Source organism: Moschus berezovskii, chromosome 26 (genome assembly GCF_049115385.1).
Source record: "Moschus berezovskii isolate FMDL1 chromosome 26, NW_MosBer_1.0, whole genome shotgun sequence".
In the NCBI taxonomy this organism is placed as follows: Eukaryota; Metazoa; Chordata; class Mammalia; order Artiodactyla; family Moschidae; genus Moschus; species Moschus berezovskii.
The window spans coordinates 6,735,430-6,762,794 of record NC_142485.1 but is presented as its reverse complement, the minus strand read 5'-3'; the positions used below and the strand labels follow the sequence as shown (position 1 = coordinate 6,762,794).

Here is a 27,365-nt window from a genome sequence, read left to right as displayed (position 1 = left end):
TTAGACTTTTGTATGTACAGATCAATTTCTATCAAAACAGTAAACAGATTTTTTTTCTCTTGTTCTGTTGGACAAGTTGTACTGAGTATTGTTACTATCAACAGGCAGAGAGTTGAAACTCTATTTTTTAAAGCCTTGCATTTTATTGGAAATAGTATGAATAAAATGATTTATCATGTTAGAATAAATTCATACCTTTTCCTTTTCTGGGCTAATCTGCAGGTGTGCTCTATTAACTTAAAGTATCTCTCTTGTACTCCAGTCATATTCAAAATCCAGACTCTTGAATCCAAGACTGAAGACAGGTAGCAGGGCCAGGACAGTGGTCAGAAGAACTGGACCCTGAAACGGTAGGAAGTTTTAGAAACAGGACGGAGTTGCAGTAGAGAGTGGGGTAGGTGGAAGCATAGGAGTTGGCCAGTTTCACAGCTAAAAGTCGGAAGCGATCCACAAGACAGTCTGCCCAGGTCAGGCTATGGTCAGAGGCAGTAGCCAGGGCGTTGTTGTAAATCAAGATTTTGTGACAAAATCTGCCCTTTAACACTGAGTCTTGGGAATTTTAGTGACAATTTTATCTGAAGTGTGTCTGTGCTTCCTGGCAGAGCCAGTCCCCCTACCGCCCCAGTCCACCCCTGCCCCCGCCACGCATCGGGGTGGGGAGTGGGGTGTGGTCCTTCTGGAGTGGTGACTGCCTGTCTGGGCTGGGGGCCTGCAGATGCTCTGTCTTTGGGATCCTCGGCCTGCTGCTCATTATCTTCAGGCTTGTTGCACAAGGCAGGACCTTACTGGTTTTTTGAGGGGGTTGGGTTATAGGTTGGATAAGGGGTAAAACCACAGCAAGGACACTGTACTGGTATAGGAAAGAAAGAAGGAATACAGTAAGTACAGCTTTTGTAACAGGAGAATGTCAAACAGTTGTGTAGTTCTGTTGGAGATAGATCTTGCTGCTAAGTCACTTCAGTCTTGTCCAACTCTGTGTGACCCCATAGACGGAAGCCCACCAGGCTCCCCCGTCCCTGGGATTCTCCGGGCAAGAACACTGGAGTGGGTTGCCATTTCCTTCTCCAATGTGTGAAAATGGAAAGTGAAAAGTGAAGGTGAAGTCGCTCAGTCGTGTCTGACCCTTAGCGACCCCACGGACTGCAGCCTACCAGGCTCCTCCATCCATGGGATTTTCTAGGCAATAGTACTGGAGTGGCTTGCCATTGCCTTCTCCAGGGAGATAGATCTTAGGAACTCATTATTTTTCAATTTGTAAACTGTGTGAATAATTGTGGTAATTCAAAGATGGGCTCTCTAGGACACTGAGATTTTGAAGGGTGGGTTAAATAAATATCTGGTTATTATCAGAAGTGGAAAATGACTATTATAAAACTTGCAGTTGAAGACTTTTAATGCTTTTCTTTTTCATGTCGTGCTATCTCATCTCTCCACCCTCAGGAGCAGCACAGATCTCTGTGAGGTTGCTAGGTAGTCATTTAACATTTCAGGAAACCCCTGTGGGCACCTGTGGTTGTCGTCCTGGTGACTGACATCTGCCCCGCCCCGTGGCACGGTGGTCTCTGCTGACCCCTCTTTATGTCCCTGCCTCCCCGTTTCCTTGGTCCCTCTTCCAGGAGAGCCAGCCCTGGCTGCAGTTTCTTTTTCTATCTGAGCCCTGTCCCTCTGTGGACTTCCAGCCATGGGTGATGTTTATTTCCAGCAAGCCTCCTCCCCTTGGAGTCCTCTTTTACACGCCCTTGGTGCTGCGTGCCTCCTTTTCTGGCTGGACTCTGCAGCCCCAGTGACTCCTCCAGGCTCTCATCACTTCAGAGTGGCGACTGCCGAGAATTTTAGTAGGAATCCTTACTTAAGCGCGTCAGAATCAACCACGCACGGGTGGATCTTGCTGGCCTTTCATCACTCCTCAAGATCACAGCCTCCCTTTCCATTTTCCTTCCCTGTGTTTCTTCCTCCCTGTCGCTGCCCTCTTCTCTTTCTTTTTGGTAGTTCTGCTTTTCTTAGAATCGGGTCATACTTACAAAACACAGCAGGGGTAGCTTTCCAGTTGAGTCAGTGGGGCTCATTTAGGGACCTCAGACCTTCTCACTGATACGTTATTCAGCCACTTCTCCCTTCTCTTTCTTGCCAGTATGTGTTTTTCACATCTGCACAGATCATTAGTACAAGGTGATAAAGGAAAGCAGATGGAACTCTTATTAACGCAGGGTTGGCTCTTTCCTCCCGCAGATAGTTTGGGGAAGAGGGGGAATGAGGATGAGGAAGGGGATGGGAACCTCCGACCTCTGCTGCTGCTGCTGCTGCTAAGTCACTTCAGTCGTGTCCGACTCTGTGTGACCCCATAGACGGCAGCCCACCAGGCTCCACCATCCCTGGGACAATCGTCTTAGAAGCAGAGATCAGTCTTTGTAATTAATAATGAGAACAGTCTTTTCCTTTGTCTTCTCAAATTTTAGAGGAACTACGTTTTATGAAGCAGTAATAGAGCCTGCTACTAAATAATTCGTAAGCTTTTTGTTCTCAGGTTCCCTTTATACTCTTATATTTGGAGGGCCACCAAAAAACTTTTACTTATAAGTTAATATTTACCGTATTAAAAACTAAAGTTGATGATTTAGAAAATTTATTGAATCACTTTAAAATAGCATTAATAAACCAATTAAATGAATAATATACTTCTACCAGACCACATGACCTGCCTCTTGAGAAACCTGTATGCAGGTCAGGAAGCAACAGTTAGAACTGGATGTGGAACATCAGACTGGTTCCAAATCGGGAAAGGAGTACGTCAAGATTGTATATTGTCACCCTGCTTATTTACCTTATATGCCGAGTACATCATGAGAAATGCTGGACTGGATGAAGCACAAGCTGGAATCAAGATTGCTGGGAGAAATATCAATAACCTCAAATACACAGATGACACCACCCTTGTGACAGAAAGTGAAGAAGAACTAAAGAGCCTCTTGATGAAAGTGAAAGAGGAGAGTGAAAAAGATGCCTTAAAGCTCAACATTCAGAAAACTAAGATCATGGCATCTGGTCCCATCACTTCATGGCAAATAGATGGGGAAACAATAGAAACAGTGACAGACTAATTTTTTGGGCTCCAAAATCACTGCAGATGGTGACTGCAGCCATGAAATTAAAAGACGCTTACTCCTTGGAAGAAAAGCTATAACCAACCTAGACAGCATATTAAAAAGCAGAGACATTACTTTGCCAACCAAGGTCCATCTAGTCAAGGCTATGGTTTTTCCAGTAGTCATATAGGGATATGAGAGTTGGACTGTAAAGCAAGCTGAGTGCTGAAGAATTGATGCTTTAGAACTGTGGTGTTGGAGAAGACTCTTGAGAGTCCCATGGACAACAAGGAGGTCCAACCAGTTAATTCTAAAGAAAATCAGTCCTGAATATTCATTGGAAGGACTGATGCTGAAGCTCCAATACTTTGGCCCCCTGATGTGAAGAACTGACTCTTTTGAAAAGACCCTCATGCTTGGAAAGATGGAAGGCGAGAGGAGAAGGGGACAGAGGATGAGATGGCTGGATGGCATCACTGACTCAATGGACATGAGTTTGAGGAAACTCCAGGAGTTGGTGATGGACAGGGAAGCCTTGCGTTCTGCAGTCCATGGGGTAACAAAGAGTCAGACACGACTGAGTGACTAAACTGAATTGATAAGTAGTAGTTAAACAAAATTTAGTGAAAAAATTAGCATTTAAAATTTTTTGCAAACCTCTTTCATGTTTGGTTTAATAGTAGACTGCTAGATTTTCTGCATCCACGTTTTGCCTGTCAGAGTATATCACAAGTCATGTAGCTTCTAGAATACTCCACTGTAACTTATGAGAGAGAGACTGGAAAATGTTTTTATTGTTATTATGAAAATAGGTTTGACTTCATGGATACCCTGAACAGAATCCCTGAACCATACTTTGAGAATCACTGTGTTACAATATTATTTTCAGTTGCCATACATATTTTTTTTTTTCTTCGTGCTATTTCTGGCTCCTTTTTCAATGGCAGTGTATTATAGAAGTGCTGGGGAAAATCCCAGTAATATTTCAGATATCTCTAAAGGTTGAACTTTTAGCACGCTAGCTTTGTGTTTGGGGTTTATGAAAGAGTACTTTGAATATCACAATTATAGCTTTTTGGTTTGTAAATTTACAAAGGATCCTGTTTTGCCCGCTAATCATGTGTATTAAGGAGAAGGCAATGGCAACCCACTCCAGTACTCTTGCCTGGAGAATCCCATGGACGGAGGAGCCTGATAGGCTGCAGTCTATGGGGTCGCTGAGGGTCGGACACGACTGAGTGACTTCACTTTGACTTTTCACTTTCATGCACTGGAGAAGGAAATGGCAACCCACTCCAGTGTTCTTGCCTGGAGAACCCCATGGACGGCGGAGCCTGTTGGGCTGCCGTCTATGGGGTCGCACAGAGTCGGACACGATTGAAGCGACTTAGCAGCAGCAGCAGCAGTATGTGTATTAAAAACTGGACACCTGAGGGCAGCAGAACACAGTTAAGCTTATTTGATAGAGACACACACAAAACCAAAGCAAAGAAGAAGCCTTCAGCAGAGCTCCAGAATTGAAGTAATTACCAAGTCAGTGGTATGCTTTCTCAGCACTTACTGTAACATGTTGGAGGAGGTAGAGTTGCCATGTGGGAGGGTATGCCTGCTGTGTCTTAATATTGAAGATTTATGAAGCCAGATTTTACCAATGGATCAAGAGAGCCTTCAGTTTCTCCGAAAGCATGTTTTCCACAAAGCTTTCCGGACTTTACACTATTAAAAATGAAAAATTTGAGGATTGTTTTGCTAATTCTTCAACCTTTCGGCCAGAGTGTAGACTGTGGGCTGCCTCCTGGCGTGTGCAGAGTTGAGATGCCACTTCATCAGCAGCTCACCCTCAGGCCTGAGCAAGGGTCAGTTCTTGGCTGGAGCGCCATTCTGCGAGTGTCAGGGAAGCTGGCTCACAGCAAAGCCGTGGTCACACTTAGGCTCACTTTGAACTGTAGCTTGTGTGGTGGCGTCTGAGACGTTGCTAAGAAAGAAAGTCTCCATCTGGCCTTTCCTCCTTCACTCCCAGTTAACTCTGAAGTCCGGAGCTGATTATCTGCTGCGGCGGGGAAAAAATGCCCCCACTTTAGCAGAGGATAAACCCCAAGTTAAAGTCCAGAGCGTATCGGATGCTTGATCCATCTGCTCACCCGTGACGTGTCCTCAGGACTGGGGCCGCCTCCTTCCATTTTCCTGTAGATTCGTGCTCGTGCTCAGGCGCTTCAGTTGTGTGCAGCTCTTTGCAACCCCGTGGAGCCTTTCTGCACCAGGCTCCTCTGCTGTGAGATTTTCCAAGCAAGACTGCTGGAGTGAGTTGCCATGCCCTCCTCCAGGGAGTCTTCTCAACCCAGGGATTGAATCTATGTCTCCTGCATTGCAAGCAGATTCTCTTACCAAAGACCCACTGGGGAAGCCCTTCTTATCGACTAAGGGCCTGCAAACTATGCCCTGCAGTCCAGCTGGTTTTCTTGAACATGGTCACACACATTTGCAGACTAAAATGACAGTGTTGAGTAGTTGTAACAGGGAACTTACGGCCTGTAAATCCTAAAATATTTCTTATCTGATCCCTGACAGAAATTTACAAAATTTGTCTCTTCCAAACTCTTGCCCTGGTCTATGAAACCTTCTACTTCCTCCCTAAACATAGTAGGAAAGGCTGAGGAGGATCCTTTTACCTAACATTCTAAATGAGAAATGTGTTTACATCCAAGTTACATTTTTCAGTCATGATAAATTCATCAATACTTTATCTCTAAAAGGAAACAAATGCAGAAAACAGCTCTTTATTTTTAAGAAAATATATTTTTAAATGACTATTTAGTCATTTTGGGAGAATAACCTTAAATTTGTCTGGGAGTGTGAACCCCCAGTCTGGGTTTTTTTTTAAACTTTTTGCCTAATATTTTCTCTCATTAAATATAGTACCTTAATTGGCTAAATTGTCAAGATTCGGGCCTGACTGGTATTTTGGGATTTCAGATAGAATTCTTTTCTGTGGTTTCTCCATTTTAAGTTTGATTAAAAATGCCTCCGATTTTAAAGATATGATCTCCAGATTTATATTCTTTTATCATCTCAGATTTGATTGGAAATACTGTATTGATTTCAAAGAATAATTTTTGTGCCTTTCAGTCCATAGGAGACCTTTTCAAATTTCTATGCTTTATTCATTTAATGGGAAAGAATTCAGAATATCTGAAAGTTCTATGAAAGTGCTGCCTTGGCATGCAACTGCCAGCATTTGTTTCAGAGCAGGCCTCCTTTTTCGCAAAGTCATGATTCAACTTGAAAAGAAAACAGACTAGAACCATGATGCCTATGAACTGTTGAGATACAAAGTCAGTGATTAGAATAAGCTTTGACAGTATTTGTTTGAATAATAGTTTTTCAAATTAATTGATACAAATTGGTATAACAAGGTCTCATAAGTACTTATAATGACCGTTTCTTGATGACAAAGACTTCGTTTTCCTTTGACTCCCTGATAAAAGGAGCATAAAGACTTGGGGAGTGTTTAAACATAGATGTCAGCAAGACGCAAAGTGGACTGATCTGACTCTTTGCTTTTGCTCCTGGACCTCACCAGGAAGAATTACTAGTGAGACAGAGGAGGACAGTAAGTTGCAGATATAAACAACCTTGACTATTCAGGAAGTTAGCTTACGGAAATAAGAGGATTATAAGAGAATACTATCAACAATTGTATGTTAACAAAAGATCACACAGGTGAAATGGACAGGTTCAGAGAATGATAAATACTGTTGAAACTGAATCAAGGAGAAATAGAAAATCTGAATAGACCTATAGCAAATAAAGAGATTTAATTAATAAGAAATAAAACTTTTCTCAAAAAAAAAAAAGCCTAAGACCAGATGGCTTTATTTGTGAATTGTACTAAACATTTAAAGAGGTTTTGATATAAATCCTTCACAGAATCTTCAGAAAAAAATAAAAGGGGAGTGATTACTTTTCAAAGCTTTCCGTGAGGACTGTACTACCCTGATACCAAAACCAGACAAAACTATCACAAAAAAGTGAATATCCTTTATGAATAGCCCTGTGAATATAGACTCAAAATCCTTAGAAAAAGGAAAGCATAATCTGCTGCTGCTGCTGCTGCGTCACTTCAGTCGTGTCCGACTCTGTGTGACCCCATAGACAGAAGCCCACCAGGCTCCCCTGTCCCTGGGATTCTCCAGGCAAGAAAACTGGAGTGGATTGCCATTTCCTTCTCCAAGCATAGTCTAGCAGTATATAAAAAGGACTATATATTCTAACCATTTGAGATGTATTATAGGAATGCAAGATTGGTTCACCTATGAAAATCTATCTAATCTCCTTATTAATGGAATAAAAAAGAAAAGCCATGATTATCTCAGTAAACACATAAGCACTGCCAAAATCCAACACTAGTTTATAACTAAAAGGAAAATATCTAATATTCCAGGAATAAAAAGGAATTTTGTTAATTCCTGACAATGAGCATTTATGAAAAACTCATAGCTAACTTCATACTTTCTGGAAAAGTTGGGAGACTTTCTGTGCCCCAGATCAGAAACAAGGCAAAAGTGCCTACCCTGGCCACTTCTTTGTTACATATTGAAGATTTTATCCAGGGTGAGTAGGCAAGGAAAAAAAAATAAAACATGTCATGATTAGAAAGAAATAAGTAAAATTTTCTCTGTTTGCGGAAGACTTTATCTTTTATATAGAAAATCCTAAGGAATCTACAAAAGGAAAAAAAAATGATTAGAATCTAAAAAACAGTTTAGCAAGGCTGTAGAATAAAAGTTGAATATTCAAAGATCATTTGCATTGCTGATACTAGCAATGAACAATATGAAAATGAAATGTTTCATTTACAGTATCATCAGAAATACTAAGATACTTAAGAATAAACTTAACAAAATAAGATGAATGCATTGAAAACTATGAAACATTGTTGAAAGAAACCAAGTAAGTGGAAAGTAATTTCATGGTATTGGATTGGAACCCTTAGTGTTAAAGTGCCATGCTCTCCAAAGTGATCTTCAGATTCAACACAGTCATCCTCAAAATGCCAGCTGACCTTTTTTCCCCCACAGAAGATTGATAAGCTGCTGCTGAAATTCAATTACAATTTCTATTCAAGTCCCAATGGCATTTTTTGCAGAAAAGAAAAATTCATCCTAAAATTCACATGGAATCTCAAGGGACTGTGAATAGCCTAAACAGATTTGAAAAACAACAAAACTAGAGAACTCACACCTCTTGATTTCAAAACATATTACACATCTGCAATGATCTAAAGAGTGTGATACTGGTATAAAGACAGGCAGATAGACAAATGGAATAGAATACAGAGCCCCAAATAAACTCTTGTGTATATACTTTTTAATGATCTTCAGCAAGGGTGCCAAGACTACTCAATGGGGAAAGGACAGTCTCTTCAACAAATGGTGCTGGGAATAAAGGACATCCAAAGCAGAAAGTGAAGTTGTACCCTTATACCATATAAAAGATTAACTCAACATAGATTAAAGGCCTAAAACAACAAAACTATGAGAATAAAACATAGAGAAAAAGCTTCATAATGTTGGACTTGGCAATGATTTCTTGGATCTGACACTCAAACCATAGGTAGCAAAATTAAAAATAGACAAATGGGCTTACATCAAACTTGCAAACTTTTGTACACAAAAGGATACTACAAAGTGAAATGACAACCTATAGAAAGGGAGAAAATATTTACAAATCATATATCTGATGAGTAATTAATATCCAGAATATGTAGGAACTCCTACAACTCTACAACAGTAAAATTAATTACCCCAATTAAAAAGAGGGGAAAGGATTTGAATTAGACATTTATCTGAAGATATTATACAAATAACAAAGAAGCATATGAAAAAATTCTCAACTTTCACTAATTGTCAGAGAAATGCCAATCAAAACTACCTCATACTTATGAGGATGGCTACTAATTATTTTTAAAAAGCAAAGTAACAAAAGGTGGCAAGCATAGGGAGAAATTGGAATCCTTGTATGCTGTTGGTGGGATTGTAAAATGGTGCACCCCTATGGAAAGTAACATGGCAGTTCCTTAAAAAATTATAAATAGCATATGATATCTCTATCCTATTTCGGCTATATATCTAAAAGATTTGAAAGCAAGGTCTCAAGGAGATATTTGCATACCCAAGTTCATAGCAGTACTTCACAAAGCCCAGAAGTGGAACACCCCAAATGACCATCAGTGGATAAACTGTTGAACAAAATTGTGGTATACATCTAATGAAATCCTCACTTAAAAAGGAGGAACCTCTGACATATGCTGCAAGATGGACAAACTTTTGAGAACACTATGATTTCACTTTCATGAGTTACCTAAATATTCAGAGTCATTAGAACAGAAGGTAGAAGGATAGTTTCCAGAAGGTGGAGGGGAGGAGGATAGGAAGTTATATAGCATTTAAGATTTGTAAGATGAAGTAGTTCTAGAAATCTGTTTCACCACAATATGAAAATACATCCCTACTGAACTGTGTACAGAAAAATCATTAAGATGGTAAATTATGTTTTTTAACCATAACAAAAGAATGCAGAGGTGAAAACGACTTGCTCCAAAGCTGTGAGAGTCAAGAGAGTGTTACACTGGCATCAAATCAAACATCTAGATCTGTTCAATAGACTTAAGAGCTAAGGAGTAAACCCTTACATTCCAGGCTGTTGATTTTTGACAAGGATGCCAAGGCCACTCATTGGAGAAAGAATACATATGGTGCTGGGACAGCTGGATAGTCAAATGCAAAAGAATGAAGTTAGATTTTTCCCTGCTACTCTGTACAAAAATTAATGCGAAATGGATCAATATCTAAATGTAAGAGCTAACAGTATAGAATCTCTTAGAAAACATAGGAGTAAATCTTTGTGACTTTGGATTGATTTGACATTAATTTGTTACATATGACACCAGAAGCACAAGCAACCAAAGAAAAAATAAGTAAATTGAAATATCATCTAGATTAAAAACTTGGTCTGCTTCAACAAACACCATCAAATGAGAAAACTCACATGATAGGAGACAGTATCTGCAAAGTACATATATGATAAGGAGCTTGTATCAAGAATATATAAAGAACACAACTCAAGAATAAAAGACAATAATAAAAGGACAAAGGATTCGAATCAGCATTTCTCCAAAGAATATGTACATGTGGCCAGTAATGCATGATTGTATGCTGAACATCACCAGTCATTAGGGAAATCCAGATCAGAAGCACAGGACACCAGTTTACACCCATGAGGTTGGCTTATATAAAAAGGACAGACAAGTGTTGGGGAGGATGTAGAGAAATGGAAACTCTCACACACTTTTAGTGGGTATGTGGGTGTTCATTGGAAGGACTGATGCTGAAGCTGAAACTCCAATCCTTTGGCCACCTCATGCGAAGAGTTGACTCACTGGAAAAGACTCTGATGCTGGGAAAGGTTGGGGGCGGGAGGAGAAGGGGACGACGGAGAATGAGATGGCTGGATGGCATCACCGACTCGATGGACATGAGTTTGGGTAAACTCTGGGATTTGGTGATGGACAGGGAGGCCTGGCGTGCTGTGATTCATGGGGTTGCAAAGAGTCGGACACGACTGAGCAACTGAACTGAACTGAACTGAAACTGGTGCCAGCAGTTCCTCCAGTGATTAAACACAGAGTTACCATCTGACCCAGCAATCCCACTCCTGGGTTTACACATAGGAGGAATGAAAACAAGTCCACCCAAACTTGTATGAGAATATTTTTAGCTATATTATAGGAACCACAGTGTGGAAGCAGTCCAAGTAGCCACCAATTTCTGAACAGATAAACAGAATTTAGTATGTTCATATGATGGAATGTTGTTTGGCAATAAAAAGAAGTTAAATACTGGTTAATGCTACAATATGGGTGAACCTTGAAAGCGTTATGCTAAATGAAATAAACCAGTCATAAAAGATTATGTTTGTATGATTCCATTTACGTGAAATGTCCTGCATAGGCAGCTCCACAGGGCTTAGTAAATAAGTTTATTATTGGTATTCAAGAGAATGGGTAGTGAGGATGGAAGAGAGATCTAAGAGTGATGGCTAATGGATATGGAGTGGCTTTTTGGGGTGATAAAAGTGTTCTCAGTTTAGACTGGTGATGGCCATACTGCTTTAACAATATACCAAGAATTATTGAGTTGTATAGTTCACAAGAGTGAATGTTATATGAATTATATTTCGATAAAGCTGGTGTTTTTTAAAAATGATAGTAAGTTGACACTTACATATAACTGACATATTGACACTTACATATAACTTACTGACATATTTTTTAAAATCTTCTTTTTCTGCTCCTGGTATTTGTAATTTGTCTACTTTTCCATAGTTTTATTTTTGTTTGTATAACATGTTTTTAAATTTGGGAATCTTGATATTGTTTTACTTGATACTTATTTTAACAAAAATTATATAAATTGAGATGAAAGTTTCAGTTTCTTATTACCAAAAGACTCGGGCGTTTCAATATAAATCATTCTAAAATAAGTTTTATCATTATTAACATTGCAAGGATTAAAAACAGATAATATCATCAAGTGAAGTGAAGTCGCTCAGTCGTGTCCGACTCTTTGCGACCCCACGGACTGTAGCTTACCAGGCTCCTCTGTCCGTGGGATTTTCCAGGCAAGAATAATGGAGTGGGTTGCCCTTTCCTTCTACAGGAGATCTTCCTGACCCAGGGATTGAACCCCGGGTCTCCCACATCGTAGGCAGACGCTTTACCATCTGAGCCACCAGGGAAGTCCACTGACAGGTTGGTGTAAACCACGGACAGGTTTCTGCCATGAGCCCTATGAGGTCTCTGCTGAAGCGCAGAGCAGGGCTCCTCGCTTGCTTGGCGCAGGGCGTGTCATTCATTCACACAAGCACACCGTAGAGTTAGTAAAGTACAGCAGAAAACACGTTCCCTAGGAGAACAAAGAACTGGAGCTCTAAGCATCCTTACCTTGTCCTGAAGAATCCCGGATGAGCCCCCAAGATGAAAGGTTGCTACTGAACCACAAAAGACGCCAGGATTCTTGCCCTCCAGAAGAGAAGAATTCCATCCGGGGCCAGTGACGAGGCTTGATGGCTCAGAGCTTTTGTGTAATAAAGTTCTATTAAAGTATAGAAGAGATAGAGAAAGCTTCTGACACAGACATCAGAAGGGGGCAGAAAGAGTGCCCCAATGTTATCAAATCACATATTAAAAAAACATTTTTGTTCTTAAGTGATGATTAAATTATGTCCTCTTTTAATTTTGTTAAAAGAATTGAAACCACCTAACTTGGAAAAGAATTTTTTACCTAGTCATTATTCATTCATTTTCTCAAATCCTTGAATCATATCCCAGAAAAGCCTTGCCAAGTCATATCAAAATGACTATTGATCATACTTGCTAGTTTTTAGCTTAGGTGGCACCCTGTTTGATCTGATACATTTGATAAGGGAAAATTGAACGATTGTCTTTTTCAATATCACGTTAGGAAACAGTATTTTCCATTAAGGTTCATTTCTGTGCTTTAGATAAATTTCCACCAAAACCTGGGACTGCAGCTGCAATTTGTTCAAGTTATAGGAAATATCTACCAAATACATTAATAGGCAAAGCCAGTTCTCACTGTTAAAACATTTATGCAGTCTTTCTTCTAAGTGTGACTATCTATGCTGTCTTTCCTGATGGAAGAGGCAGGGTTTTTAGCAAAAGTTATAATTAATTAGCAAGCACTGGACAGATTGTTTCATGTTTTAAGGCAGAAGGGCAGTTGTGGAAAAGGAAGTGAGAAGCGATGACTTTGAAGACACACAGGTGAACCTGTTCTCAGGCAGATGCGTATTTTTTAAGTTCTGTATAAGTGCTCCCTTGATACTATGGTTCTGCACTCCTTTTAAAGTCTTTGTCTCTAGAACATTCTGCACCAGCTTGCAGACTACTGTTCTCCCCTACTCTTAGTCTTCTCTGAATAAAGCAGCCTTGCAGAGCATTCATTGTATTTGCCCATGTGTTGTGTGCACGGCTGCGCTGTATTGGTACACCTTGTGTTCACTTGGACCACTTTTGCCAGAGAGCCCCAATCTCTGCACTTTTGTTCTGCGTCCCCTGCTCACGGGATGGGTTTCTGTGAGAGTCCAGAATAAACCTCATAATCCTTCACAACTGGCAACTTTTATTAGCCAGTTGGAGCTGGCACTGGAGGCAATTCTGTGTGATAGCAATTTTATTAGTTTTCTCAGTATATTTACATCTTTTATCTTTTTACATGTCACATTTTCTGTGGGTTTAGTCGCTCAGTCATGTCCAACTCTTTGCGATCCCATGGACTGCAGCCTGCCAGACTTCTCTGTCCACGGGGATTCTTCAGGCAAGGACACTGGAGTGGGTTGCCATGTCCTCCTCTAGGGAGATCTTCCTCATGCATAGATTGAACCCAGGTCTCTTGAATTGCAGCTGGATTCTTTACCATCTGAGCTACAAGGGAAGCCCTCACATTTTCTAACTTTTGTTTATTAATGAGATCATCTTTGGTTAAACTTATTATCCTTAAGTCAAGTTGGAAATGAGTTTGGAAACAGTTCTCCAAAGATCTCTTGCTTTTCTTACATTTTGTGAACTGAAGTTTGGCTGCCTTTGTTCTGGTCTGTCTTTTCAATATTATTTCTGTAGCGAGCAGTATTGGAAAATTGACTTAGTGATTCCCAGAGCAGTGGTTAGATTGGTGTATGGCCTTGAAAGATACAAGCTGGTTTATCTCTTTACAGCCAAAGGGGTAGATACGCTTAACTGTTCTGTTGCGAGGATTCAGGTTCCCAAACCTCAGCGTTCCTCCTGAGTGTGCAGGTGTCAGCCGGCCCCACTCAAAGTGCGCTGAGTATTGGGACTCAGGGAAGTGGAGCAGGAAAGCGCTGGGGTTCCGGCCACTTCTGTTGTGATAAATTCCTGTGGTCCTGCTTCTGACTGTGATAGGCTAAGTTCTTAGCTTGAAGCAGCAGCCTGAAATCTCAGGTCCTTCATCATTCTTGGCAATAGGTAGGAAATACAAATAAAGAAGCAAATAGCCATCAGAGTTCAGCTAAGAAATGTCATTTTATTCATGCTTTTCCTGTAAAAACTACATTATATATTCTTTTCATAAATGTAGCAAAGGTTTTTCAGATTTTTTCTTAGGCTAAAATAAAACTTTGACATAATTTTGCTATTCATATTTAATGACAGTTTTCAAAGCATAATAAGCCATCTGCTTTTTTCATATGCATATAAACTTATAGGTATATATATGCACACATATATTGGGGTGTTTGTGTTTGGTTTTGAAAAAGCAAATCAATCTTATTTTATTTAATCACGTTTTCAAGAAATAATCTTAATTCCACCTATGTCATTGTGATGTGTTATTTGCCTTTGTTCCAGAATATTGGAAAGAAGATGACCTGCCAAGAGTTCATTGCAAACCTCCAAGGGGTAGATGAAGGGGGTGATTTCTCCAAGGATCTACTGAAAGTAAGCATTGAAATACTGGTATTTATGTATTTACTTACTGAAGTAGAGTTGATTTAAAATATTATGTTAGTTTCAGGTATATAACATAATAATTCAGTATTCTTATGAATTATACTCCATTTGAAGTTATTATAAAATATTGACTATATTCTCTTTGCTGTACAATATATTCTTGTAACTTATTTTTTTATACTTAGTAGTTTGTCCCTCTTAATGCCCTACCCTGAAATATTGGTATTTAAAATATGTTTATATTTTCTACCTACCTTTTAATGTAAAATAGGCTAAGATCACTTAAGTCTTTTGTTGTTTTTTTTACTTTTTCTGGTGAGGTTTCCATTGACCATTGTCCTTGACATGTCAGACTGCAAACTACCCTTCAATTAATAATTCTTAGAAAGTCCACATTATAATTTATAATACTGAGATAATCAGTAGATTTTGAATAATTCGTGATACAAATAGTGGGCATTTTTTAATTTATTTGACTGTCAGAACTTGAGAAAGATCACAATGGTATATTCACTATGGAAACAAAAGAGCATTTATCAGACAATAAAGGAAGCAGTTCTGACTATTCAGTCCTCAGAAATCCACTCAGGTCATCTTTGGAAAGACATTAAACTAAAATCTGAGTAATTGTGGAATGCCTGAATTACTTGCACTGAGCTTTATTATTGACAACAAATAGCATGTTTTCCCTCTAATCAACTTTGGAATTCATAACATCCTGCAACAGTATACATGAGATGTACATTTGATTCAACTACAAAATAGAGATTGATAATGGATGTGGATATTGAATTTCAGGATAAGATGTGTGTGTTGAGAATGTGATTTTTACAGATTTCTGTTTGATTCTAACTTTCTTTTTAAAAACTTTGTACGCATGTATATTTCTTTTGACATCAGTTCCTTTGAATTTGCTAAGAAGGATTTGAATCGTGGTGTAATATGGAAATGTATGAGTAGAAAGATAAGTCCTTATGTTTTCTATGACTTTTAAACTACATAATATATAGAATTGAGTTCTACCAGATTTGGAAAGACATATATACTCTAAAAAATGAAAAAAGGTGTAAAAATGGTATTACGAGATTCTGAGTCTTACTGGCTTTAATTGCAGCTCATTAAAAAATTATATTATGAAAAAAGCAAGAGGAAATGTATCTTCAGCTTACTATATAAGGAAGGTGTTTTTTAAATCCTTTCTCTATGGAACAAATGCTGCCATTTCTGAAGCTACAATTCCAAATGGGAATGGAAAGTAAAAGATGGTAGATCGGGACTTGGTATATTTTGTGCATCCGTGGAAGTTAGACAGTAGACACATGTAAACAGGCCTTTTCTCATTCTCGTGGTGTTAGCATGGAATGTAACAGTCTTTCTGGGAGAGGATTTGTGAGGTTTTTATCAAGTTATGCCAGAAATGAAAATTGACAGAATTTTTATAGTAGCTTTTAGACTTTTGTAGTAGGCTGTGGTAACATGAGTAACTGTGGGTTCATTAGTGGGCAGATTTAGAGCATGTTTGGTGGAGCTTTCTGAACCGAATGCAGTTAATGTACAGTCCAGTGGCTACCATTCACCTTGGGTAAGCATATGTTCTTTGATTTACTCTGCCAAGAATTTGCGGGATGATTTGTTGCAGTTGTACAACTGAGATCATGCTTAAAAATCTCAGGGGGAAAAGTAAGTGTTATACTGTTTTTTATTTACTCTGGGAAGTTGACAGTGAAATGATACCGAAAATGACAGTGTCATTTACATGGAAATTGTCAAGTAAAACACTGATTTCCTTTTATAACAACCTCAGCCACTCACCCACCCAAGAGGGTGGTTTTCTGTTTCAGTAGGAATCTGGGTTTTACTGCAGATTCCAGCAGGAAAAGGCTTTCTTTAAACTGTTTGCTTCATTTTACGCCTCTCTGTGGCCAGCCCTCTTAATTGCTTTTCCTCCTTTCCTATCTCCCTCTGCCTCCATTTCTCTTCCTCTCAGCTTCTTTTTAATTCTGCCTTTGACTCTCTTCTTTCTCTTCTGTTTTCTCCTGGTCTCTTTCTTATCTTCCTTTCTCTTCTCCCCTCCCACCAAAACTCTCTCTCTCTCCCTCTCCATAGCCATCTGTCGAGATGAATTGTTGGGTGGGAAATGAATTGGCCTTTGGGGGGCAGTATTACACACATGCCACACAGATAGATACGTATGTCCAGATAAACACACACACATTTGGTATCATCTTATGGGTTCTAGATAACTCCTTTCTCTCTTCTGCCACCCCTTTCCCAATTTAAAAATTACAGCCATATATTCCATTCAGGTTAATTTATGAGGTGAGCCATTTAAACTTGTATGGACAGAACTGATAAATGGTTACTGCTACATATTGACCTTATTACGATCAGAGTAGCATTTGGATTTTCTTTTTGGACCAGAAGTAACATTCTGACCTGTATCTGCTGTTCAGGGTAGCTGCAGAGTCAGGAATATTTATTGAAGACCCACTCTGTGTTCAGGTGTGGACTTGGAGAACATATCAGAACCAAATGGGCCCCTGGTCTCAGAGACCACAAACTACTGAAGAAGATGGAGGGTCCTTTCTCCCTTAAATAGACAGTTATTCCATATTAAAATAAAAATATAAAATGAATTCTGCTTGTTGTTGGTAGGAATGGTAATAAAAAATAGACCTTAACATACTTAAAGGTATGCACCATGAAGGACTTGTTTCAAACTTTTAATTCAGAGACTTGAGTTAATATTTAGCTGTAAATTTGCTTTAGATTACATGAAAAGGATAGATAGTGGTATACTGAGCCCTTTTTCACACTTTACAATTTACTGCTATTTACCTGCTGTTTACTGAAAGGACCTAAACAGATACATGAGTGTATGAGTGCTTTGTGCAAATAAGAGTTTTCCCCAGTATGTTGCTTAAATGATGACAAGTAAGCTGATTGCCGAAGAATTGATGCTTTTGAACTGTGGTGCTGGAGAAGACTCTTGAGAGTCCCTTGGACTGCAAGGAGATCCAACCAGTCCATTCTAGAGGAGATCCATCCTGGGTGTTCATTGGAGGGACTGATGCTAAAGCTGAAACTCTAATACTTTGGCCACCTCATGCGACGAGCTGACTCACTGGAAAAGACTGATGCTGGGAGGGATTGGGAGCGGGAGGAGACGGGGACGACAGAGAATGAGATGGCTGGATGGCATCACCGACTCGATGGACATGAGTTTGAGTGAACTCCGGGAGTTGGCGATGGACAGAGAGGCCTGGCGTGCTGTGATTCATGGGGTCGCAAAGAGTCAGACACGACTGAGCGACTGAACTGAACTGAATTGAACAGGTATCTATGGTATAAAGTGGAAGAAGTTGGGTACCAAAAGACAACTGGTGATGGAATATTATTAGGTTCTTTAAACTTGAAATCTGGTTGGGAGGACGTGCTGTTTGAGATAAGCCTCCATTTAAAATATCAGTACAGTTTTAGTGGGAAACTGATTTTGATCTTGATTTAGGTTAACATTCCGCTTCAACTCCCATCCCATTTCTTCTCCATAAACATTAATGCTCTTTCTTTCTTCCTTCTCCCCGCCGCCCCCTTCTCTCTTTCTTTCCTTCTTTTTTTCTTTCTCTCTCTCCCTCCCGCCTATTTCCTCACCAAATCAAGACCAGACTCTGCCAGACCATCTGATGTGTCCATGGCTCCACTGGGCGTGCCAGTCCCAATGCCTGGATGTGGTTTGTGCCTTCAGGCGTCGTTGGGGGTGAGGTAGAAGAAAGGGGAAGAGGGAAGATCTGCTTTTAGTTCTGATGATTTAATAGGACATCCCTAAGATTCTAATAAGTAATGAAGCTCTTAGGACTCAAATAGAAGGAGATGAGAATGTGAAATGCAGGCCCGCTCTGGGTTGGAGGTTGAAGTTCCTAAGAGACATGATACATGAGGATTATGACTTGTCTTGGGAACTCTTCTGACTGGGTTCCAATCTCAGCTCCCCTGTCTGATTAGCTGAGGGGTTATGAGCAAATTCACTTAAACTTTGTCTCATCTATAAAATGGGAGGCTTTATTAACACCTACTTCATCTAGTTGTTTTAATAAATTAATATATCTAAAGACTTCAGAGTTCTAGTATGTGTTAGCTATTATAACTTTTTAAAGTGAAGTTGCTCAGTCGTGTGCAACTCTTTGCAACCCCATGGACTGTCACCTGCCAGGCTCCTCTATCCATGGGATTTTCCAGGCAAGAGTACTGGAGTGGGTTGTCATGTCCTTCTCCAGAGGATCTTCCCAACCCAGGGATCGAACCCCAGTCTCCCGCATTGTAGGCAGACGCTTTTACCCTCTGAGCCACCAGGGAAGTCATTATAACTTTTTAGTGTTGTTTTATTCTTTACCTATCTCAAAGTGGACTGGACAAGGACTCCACCCCTTCCTGCGAGTATTTGAACTCAAGGTATCTTACACTTCCTGGGCAGAGTGGGATTAGTGTCAATAGACAGGGCTTCTCTCCCCCATCCCTTTTCAGCCTAAACATACGCATCATTTTGTTCTTAGAAGGGACCATCTGTGACTTTGACCTTGAGCATTTTCTCCTATTGTGGTAAGATTTTTAATCCTCATCATTTGTGGCTTTTCTTTCTAAAGACTTGCTGGTTCCAAAGAATGGCCATTGGAATCCTTCACAGAAGGCATTTGTGCAGTGATACCTGTCTTGACATTGTATAGGCACCTGACAATGAACCTTCTTTAATCCTATATTTTCTGCCTTTTTAACCTTGTTAAGCAACAGTGCCTCTTATCCATCTTGCTGCATTTTTATATCTTATTTTGGTTTGGGTCTTTGCCAGCTGCAAGAGTTCAGAGACTAAGGAGAATTTGGTCTTAAACTAGTCCTGAGATCATGAAGAAACTTTGAGGAAGCAAATTAGTTCTAGTCCTCTTTAAAGATCCCAAGAAAATCCTGGGATATTAATGGAGATGTGAATTACTTGAAGTGACTACAAATCCTGGGAAAGAAGAAGTATTGCTGGATGTCTCCCTACTCTGTGTGTTCTCCAAATGGAGAGCTCTGGGCCAGAAGGCTCATGGGGTTATTGGTCAGCTTTTGTAGATTCTAGACTGTTATCCCAGGAATGAATCTCTTCCACACAGGAGACTGGAGTAGGTTCCCATTTTCTTCTCCAGGGGATTGTTTCCTTAATTTCTCTTTCTGATCTTTTGTTGTTAGTATGTAGAAATGCAACAGATTTCAATGTAATAGTTTTGTATCCTGCATCTTTACTGAATTCATTGGTGAGCTCTGGTAGTTTTCTGGTGGTGTCTTTAGGTGGTGATGATGTCTTTTATATGTATAGTATCATGTCATCTGCAAAGAGTGACAGTTTTGCCTCGTCTTTTCCTATTTGAATTCCTTTTATTTTTTTCTTATCTAACTGCTATGGCTGGGCCTTCCAAAACTATGTTGAATAAAAGTGGTGAGAGTGTGCATCTTTTGTCTTTTTCCTGATCTTAGAGGAAATGCTTTCAGCTTTTCACTCATGTGTATGATGTTAGCTATAAATTTGTCATATATGGTATGACCTTTATTATGTTGAGATATATCCCACTATGCCCATTTTCTGAAGAGTTTTTTTTAATCAGAAATGGACATTGAATTTTATCAGAATCTTTTTCTGCTTCTATTGTGATGGTCATATGGTTTTTATTCATTAGTTTGTTAATGTGGTATATCACATTGATTGATTTGCAAATAACTGAAAAATCCTTGTCCAGAAAACTGGACAGCTATATGTAAAAGAATGAAATCAGAACATTCTCTAACACCATACACAAAAATAAAATGGATTAAAGGCTTAAATGTAAGACTGGATACTGTAAAACTCCTAGAGGAAAACCTGGACAGAATACTCTTTGACATAAATCGTAGCAATGTATATTTTTTTGGATCTATCTCCTAAAGTAAAGGAAATAAAAGTAAAAATAAATGAATGAAACCTTTAAATTTAAAAACTTTTGAATAGCAAAGAAAACCATTGAGAAAATGAAAATATAGTCTACTAAATGAGAGAAACTATTTGCAAATGATTTGACCAATAAGCGGTTGATACCCAACCTTTATAGACAGCTGATACAACCCAATATCACAAAAGCTAACAACCTGATTAGAAAATGGATGGAAGACCTGAATAGATATTTTTCTAAAGAGGATATGCAGATGGCCAATAGGCTCATGAAGAGATGCTCAATATCATAAATCATCAGGGAACTGCAAATCAAAGCCACAAGGAGCTGTCACCTCACACCTGTCAGAATGGCTGTCATCAAAAATAACACAAATAACAAATTTTGGCAATTATGTGGAGAGAAAGGAAATCTGTACACTGTTGGTGAGAATGTAAGTTGGTGTAGCCACTGTGGAAAACAGTCTGGAGGCTTCTCAAAAAATAAAAACTAGAACCATATGATTTAGTACATTCACTCCTGAGTATACAATCCAAAAAACAATGATTTGAAAAGATATCCGCACATCATTGTTCATAGAAGCATTATTTACAATGGCCAAGATAGGGAAGCAACTTCAGTGTCCATCAGCAGATGACTGGGTAAGGAACACGGTGGAATACTAGTCAGCCATAGAAAGAGTGAAGTTTTGCCATTTGCAGCAACAGGAATGGACTTTAAGTGAATAAAACCAGACAGAGAGACAAATCCAAACACTGTGTGAGATCACTTATGTGTAGAATCTAAAGATAAAATACAACAAAGTAGTGAAGGAGATTCACAGATTCAAATGACAAACAAATGGTTACTGGTTGGGGGAGGGGGCCACAGTGTAGGTGTGGGGAGTGGGAGGCACAAACAGTTGGGTTTAAGAAAGACTCAAGGATGTTTCATACAGCACAGGGGATAGAGCCAGTATTTGGTAATAGCTGTAAATGGAAAATGACCTCAAAAATTGTATAAAAGTTTTTTTTAGAAATTAAAAAATATTGTTACATATTCTATTAAGTCGAATCCCAGTGAATGTTCTTATTCAGATGTGTGTGTTTTCCCTGGCTTTCCCCCAAATCAGAATTTAGATGTGAACCAGATTTTAGAATTTAAAGAAGTTTCTGAAAATGCATATTACCTGTATCTATTACTTAACATATGTAGTCGGCTGAAAACATTGTATGTTTCATTTCAAACATAAGTTTCTTATTTGGTATTCTTAGGCAACAGTAGCCTGTGAAAATGATGGAGATATTAGCCAGGAGGGTAGCACATAAATAAACAGATCCCAAAGATTAACAACAGAAAAACACATTTTAAATAAGAATTACAAGCAGCTCCTGCAGCTCAATTCCAGAAAACTAAGTGACCCAATCAAAAAATGGGCCAAGGGACTAAACAGACATTTCTCCAAAGAAGACATACAGATGGCTAACAAACACATGAAAAAATGCTCAACATCCCTCATAATCAGAGAAATGCAAATCAAAACCACAATGAGATACCATTTCACACCAATCAGAATGGCTGCTATCCAAAAGGCTACATGGAATAAATGCTGGAGAGGGTGTGGAGAAAAGGGAACCCTCTTACACTGTTGGTGGGAATGCAAACTAGTACAGCCATTATGGAGAACAGTGTGGATATTCCTCACAAAACTGGAAATAGAACTTCCATATGATCCAGCAATTGCACTCCTGGGCATACACACCGAGGAAACCAGAATTGAAAGAGACACATGTACTCCAGTGTTCATTGCAGCACTGTTTATAATAGCCAGGACATGGAAGCAACCTAGATGTCCATCTGCAGATGAATGGATAAGAAAGCTTTGGTACAGATACACAATGGAGTATTTTTCAGCCATCAAAAAGAATGCATTTGAATCAGTTTTAATGAGGTGGATGAAATTGGAGCCAATTATACAGAGTGAAGTAAGCCAGAAAGAAGAACATCAATACCGTATATTAACGCATATATATGGAATTTAGAAAAATGGTAACCTGAACCCTGTATAAGAGACTGCAAAAGAGACATAGGCATTTAGAACAGTCTTTGGGACTCTGTGGGAGAGGGTGAAGGGGGGATGATTGGGGAGAACGGCATTGTAGCATGTATATTATCATAAGTGACCGGTCCAGGTTTGACGCATGATACAGGATGCTTGGGGCTGGTGCATGGGGATGACATGGAGGGAGGATATGGAGAAGAGGGAGGTGGGAGGGGGGTTCAAGAGAGAGAACACATGTATACCCGGGGCGGATTCATGTCAATGTATGGCAAAACCAACCAATATATTAATGTAAGGTAATTTGCCTCCAATAAAATAAATTAAAAAAAAAAAGAAAACAGAAAAAAAAAAGAAAAAATAAATAAATAAAAGTGGACATTTCATTTCCAAAAAAAAAAAAAATTAAGGATTAATGTATTTTGTAAAAAGAAAGAAACAATAATTCAGAAATATAAGAATTATGCTATGCAGGTGTATAACCATTAGGTTTTTAATTAATCTCAGTTGTATATAGGGGTAAGCAAAAAAAAAAAAAAAGAAAACACACACAACAACCCAGCTATTAAAGATTCAAGCAATTTGTTAAAAACTTGAACTCTGAGAAGTGTCTGTTTGCACACAGTGACAACAAGAGCGTAGGCTTTTTCTTAAAAAGAGAGCAAAGCCAACTCAGCTTTCAGGGTTCCATTGACCTATCTAATTTGACCCTTTCAACCAGGGAGGAGATTAAAAATTTAACGCTGACAGTTGCTCTTTTCTTTCTACCAAAAGGCTGACCTTAAAAAACATTTCTCCCCCATTTTGCTCTCTCTTCTTTCATCTTTGCTTCCAGTATTATCAAATGAGGATAAGTATAAGTGGAGAAATCTGGTGAGGGTTTTCAAAGTCAGTGTTGTGGTTGTAAAATATTATGATATATTGTAGTTTTGCAAATGTTACCATTGGAGGAACCTTGGTAAAATGTATTTAAAAAATCTCTTCTTTATTATAACTGCATGTGTTAAATGTTAGTCACTCAGTCATGTCCAAGTCTTTGCAACCTCGTGGTTTATAGCCTGCCATGCTCCTCTGCCAATGAGATTTTCCCAGGCAAGAATACTGCAGTGGGTTACCATTTCCTTCTTCAGGGTATCTTCCCAACACAGGGCTCAAACCCGGGACTCCCACACTGTAGGAAGATCCTTTACTGTCTTAGCCACTGCGTGTGAATCTACAAGTATTTCACTAAAACGTGCAGTGAAAAGGAAGTTCCATTTCTCTGCATTCAGCCAGAGATTCAAGCGTCATGTAATAATGAGTTTAATGAAGTTTTCATACTCTTTCAAACTTTACTACTCTTTGATAACTCTTTCCAGCAGCGAATATCATGATTGTTAAGCTCAGCTGCAATTGCATAGCAGCGGAGAAAACTGTGGTTTTAAGAAAAAGGCAGTGGGAATTATTTTAAAGAGCTGGAAAGCTAGAGAGTCACATGAGTCCATTTTAAAAGGTTATTATTATTACTCTGGGGTCTGTGGAGAACGTTTTGGAAGGAAGTTCTAATGGAAATGAGGAGACGGTGAGGAAATGGTTCCAGTTGAGCATTCGAGAAGGGACGACGGCTTGGGCATGGCTGGTGACAGTTAATAACGGAGCGATTTCACATTGTTTTGGGATACGAGCTTTTCTGTTGCTAAATTATTTTCCAAATTGCCCCACTGTCCCTTCCTACATCACCTGGGTTCTAAACGGCATGAAATGGAAGAGTGCCCAACAGTAGGAACACCCTCACTGCTTCTTCCCAGTTAAGGCTTGATCTTGGTGTCGCTCTGCACTGCTCTGCAGGCCACGTGTGCAGCATGGGCAGTAACGCCATCCTGCAAGAGTGCCCGTGAGGACTGGAGCGTGCACCCCGGTGTTGGGGGTCCGGGGTCCCACGCCCGTCCCCTTGCTGCCGATGACAAGTGACGGTGCCTCCTTATGGTTTCCTGGTTTGTAAACTGAGACATGTGGGCCATGCCCATAATTTCCAGGTTTTCAGTTCAGGCTCCTAAAGCTGACAGTATCTGGTGCCCCCTTGCCGTGTCCCCCACTCTCTGCCAGGACCAGAACTACTTCCTCTGTTTTTCCTACTGGGCTCAAGCTAACTCATGTGCGATTTCTTTTGAGCAAAATATTTTGTGGCAAAGAGTAAGCTGGATAAAAACTATACATGGTCTTTATGGATCCTTTCAGTCTAAGTATTAGTGTTCTTAATATCACTTTTTTCTTTGTAAACTCAAGTTGCATCTCTCAAGTTTTAACTTTTCTGATGTATTTATTAGTTTAGACAAAGAACTGTGTGCTTAGCAGTGAAAGTTCAGATTTAAATCCAAGAAAATTAACCTCTGTTTCGTCCGTGTCCTCAAAGGATGACTCCTAAAGAATTATGTGAGAGGGAGAAATGGGCCACAGTCTGAAAAAAAGTTGACATTTTTTATAAATGAAAAGCCTGAAGTGAATTCTCAAAAATACTTGATCTGAGTTATATTTGGAGTCTGCAGTTGAAAATAGGAACTGAGGGGTGGTATTTAAGTGTAGCTAAAAAAAGAGCATCAACTGTTGCCTGGAGTAGGTGAGCTCTCTTCAAGAGAAGGTCCTGGAGACCTGGTAGCAACAGTCTCTATGGAGGAAAACAACTTGAATGCTTATCCTGGTAGAAGCAGGCGAGCATTTCAAGAGAAAAGCTGCTTTAGTGAGCTTTTAAAGAGAGAAGCTTGAAAGGTTTTGGCTTAAAATACGGGATGCAGCTTTGTTCAGTAAAATGCACCAAGCTGAGTTGTGACACAAGGTTCGTGGTGTGCTTCTGCTCCGCTTTCCCTGTGGAGATCCGGGTGCAGGCTGTCGCTTCCGGTCAGGTGCTGGCCTGGACAGACAAAGCTGCTGCTTCTGGTCTGGCTCCGACCTTGAATGAAGACTGTGATGATGAGAAAGGGAATACTTGGAAATAGCTGAAGGTCTCCATGTCATGTTCATGCTTTAGGAAAAAATCTATCAGAAAGAAGTCTGTTAGAACATTTTGACAGAACAGATGCTGCTTAAAGAGTACAAACAGATTTTTAACCAAAAAAAAAAAAAAAAAGAGAGAGAGAGAAGAGTTTGAGTAGGAGAGAGGGGAGGTAGTAATCATTACGGGTCCTGTAATGGCATATTAATGATTCCCAGATAGAGTTCATTTTAATTTGATCATTAAGAAGTGATCATGAAGTGAATCATGAAGAAGAATTTCATACTCAGATGCGTCCACAGAGGTTAGAATGGTCATATGTTTGGAAGGTTTTTAAATTTCATGATGCCGTCCACCAGGGTTGGTGCTCCTGTCACTCGGGCGTGGGCCTGCGGTATTGACATGAATGTCGGGGGTCACATTGTGAATTTAAACTGTCCCCCTTTGCTTATGATGTACCAGACAGGAATGGCAATGATGGACTTCTTTTAACAAGCCTGCAAGTCAGTGGCTAATAAAGTATCACAATGGATAGTCCATCCTCAATGCAGAGACATGGATTTTAATTTAAAGGCATTTGTAACTGTACAATTAAAAAAAAAAATCACAAAGGAAAACAATTTGACTTGTGGTTGTATTAATGCTTCACTTATGTAAGTGTCTGTTGTCTGAAAAAGACCCAAAAGTTGAAAATGCAAAAAATTTAAAATAACTCTGAACAGCCAGAATAAATGGGTGTTGTGGAGTCTGTGTAACACACATCACAAATTTTACCCAGACCCTCATTTATGGTCTATTTTAATAATACCCAAAATTGTTACTTTGCAGTTTTGGCCTCATCTTCCTCCCTGGCATTTCCAAGCCAATGACCGTGTGGATGCCTTTTTACAGATAGCTGCCTAAAACTGGGGGTTCTGGACCTGGACACCTCCCACTGCTCATCTCTGAGCTAGCTCACCTTTCCTGAAGCAAAGTTCATAAAACCGAAATATTCGGGTTGCTATTTAAATTTTAAATTGAACTTATTTTGAAGAAACAGCTGTTTTCCCAGGTTAACCAGGAACGAGGAGGATGACTTGCAGGGAGTGCTATCAGTCAGGTAAATGGCCCTTACCAGGTGGCGACTGATAATGAGGCGAAGAGAAGGAGGAAGGCCCCAAAGCCCTGGCTCTGCACCTGGCGCGGCCGGAGTTGTTGCGGTGAGGGGCAGGCCCCGGTGGGCAGTCAGCAACTCCTCAGAGTGCGCTGCAGCGCGGCCGGGTGATGGGCGGGCCGAGTGAGTCCTCTGAGACATGGCCTCACGTTTACTTAGTTTGATTAAGGAGACCAGGAGTGTGAAATGGGTTTGGGAAGTTGCCAGCAACTGTTTTATAAAGATGTTGCCATTTGAAAAAATTAACTTCAATCAGAAAATCCATTCAGTTCAGTTCAGTTGCTCAGTCGTGTCCGACTCTCCGCGACCCCATGAATCACAGCGCGCCAGGCCTCCCTGTCCATCACCAACTCCCGGAGTTCACTCAAACTCATGTCCATCGAGTCGGTGATGCCATAGCCATCTCATTCTCTGTCGTCCCCTTCTCCTCCTGCCCCCCCCATCCCTCCCAGCATCAGAGTCTTTTCCAGTGAGTCAACTCGTCGCATGAGGTGGCCAAAGTATTGGGGTTTCAGCTTTAGCACCAGTCCTTCCAATGATCACCCAGGATTGATCTCCTCTAGAATGGACTGGTTGGATCTCCTTGCAGTCCAAGGGACTCTCAGGAGTCTTCTCCAGCAC

The 27,365-nt window shown here is 39.8% G+C and overlaps 1 protein-coding gene across 11 annotated transcripts in view; it reads left to right on the top strand.

Annotated features, from left to right (window-relative positions):
• The window catches only part of PSD3 (pleckstrin and Sec7 domain containing 3), a 610,189-nt gene that overhangs the window by 364,115 nt on the left and 218,709 nt on the right, over positions 1-27,365 (top strand). For all 11 annotated transcript variants that reach the window (XM_088832770.1, XM_088832769.1, XM_088832768.1 and 8 more), the window contains one exon: positions 14,527-14,616. In XM_088832770.1, coding sequence (XP_088688896.1) covers positions 14,527-14,616 — 90 coding nt within the window. The remainder of the gene's footprint in view (positions 1-14,526; positions 14,617-27,365) is intronic.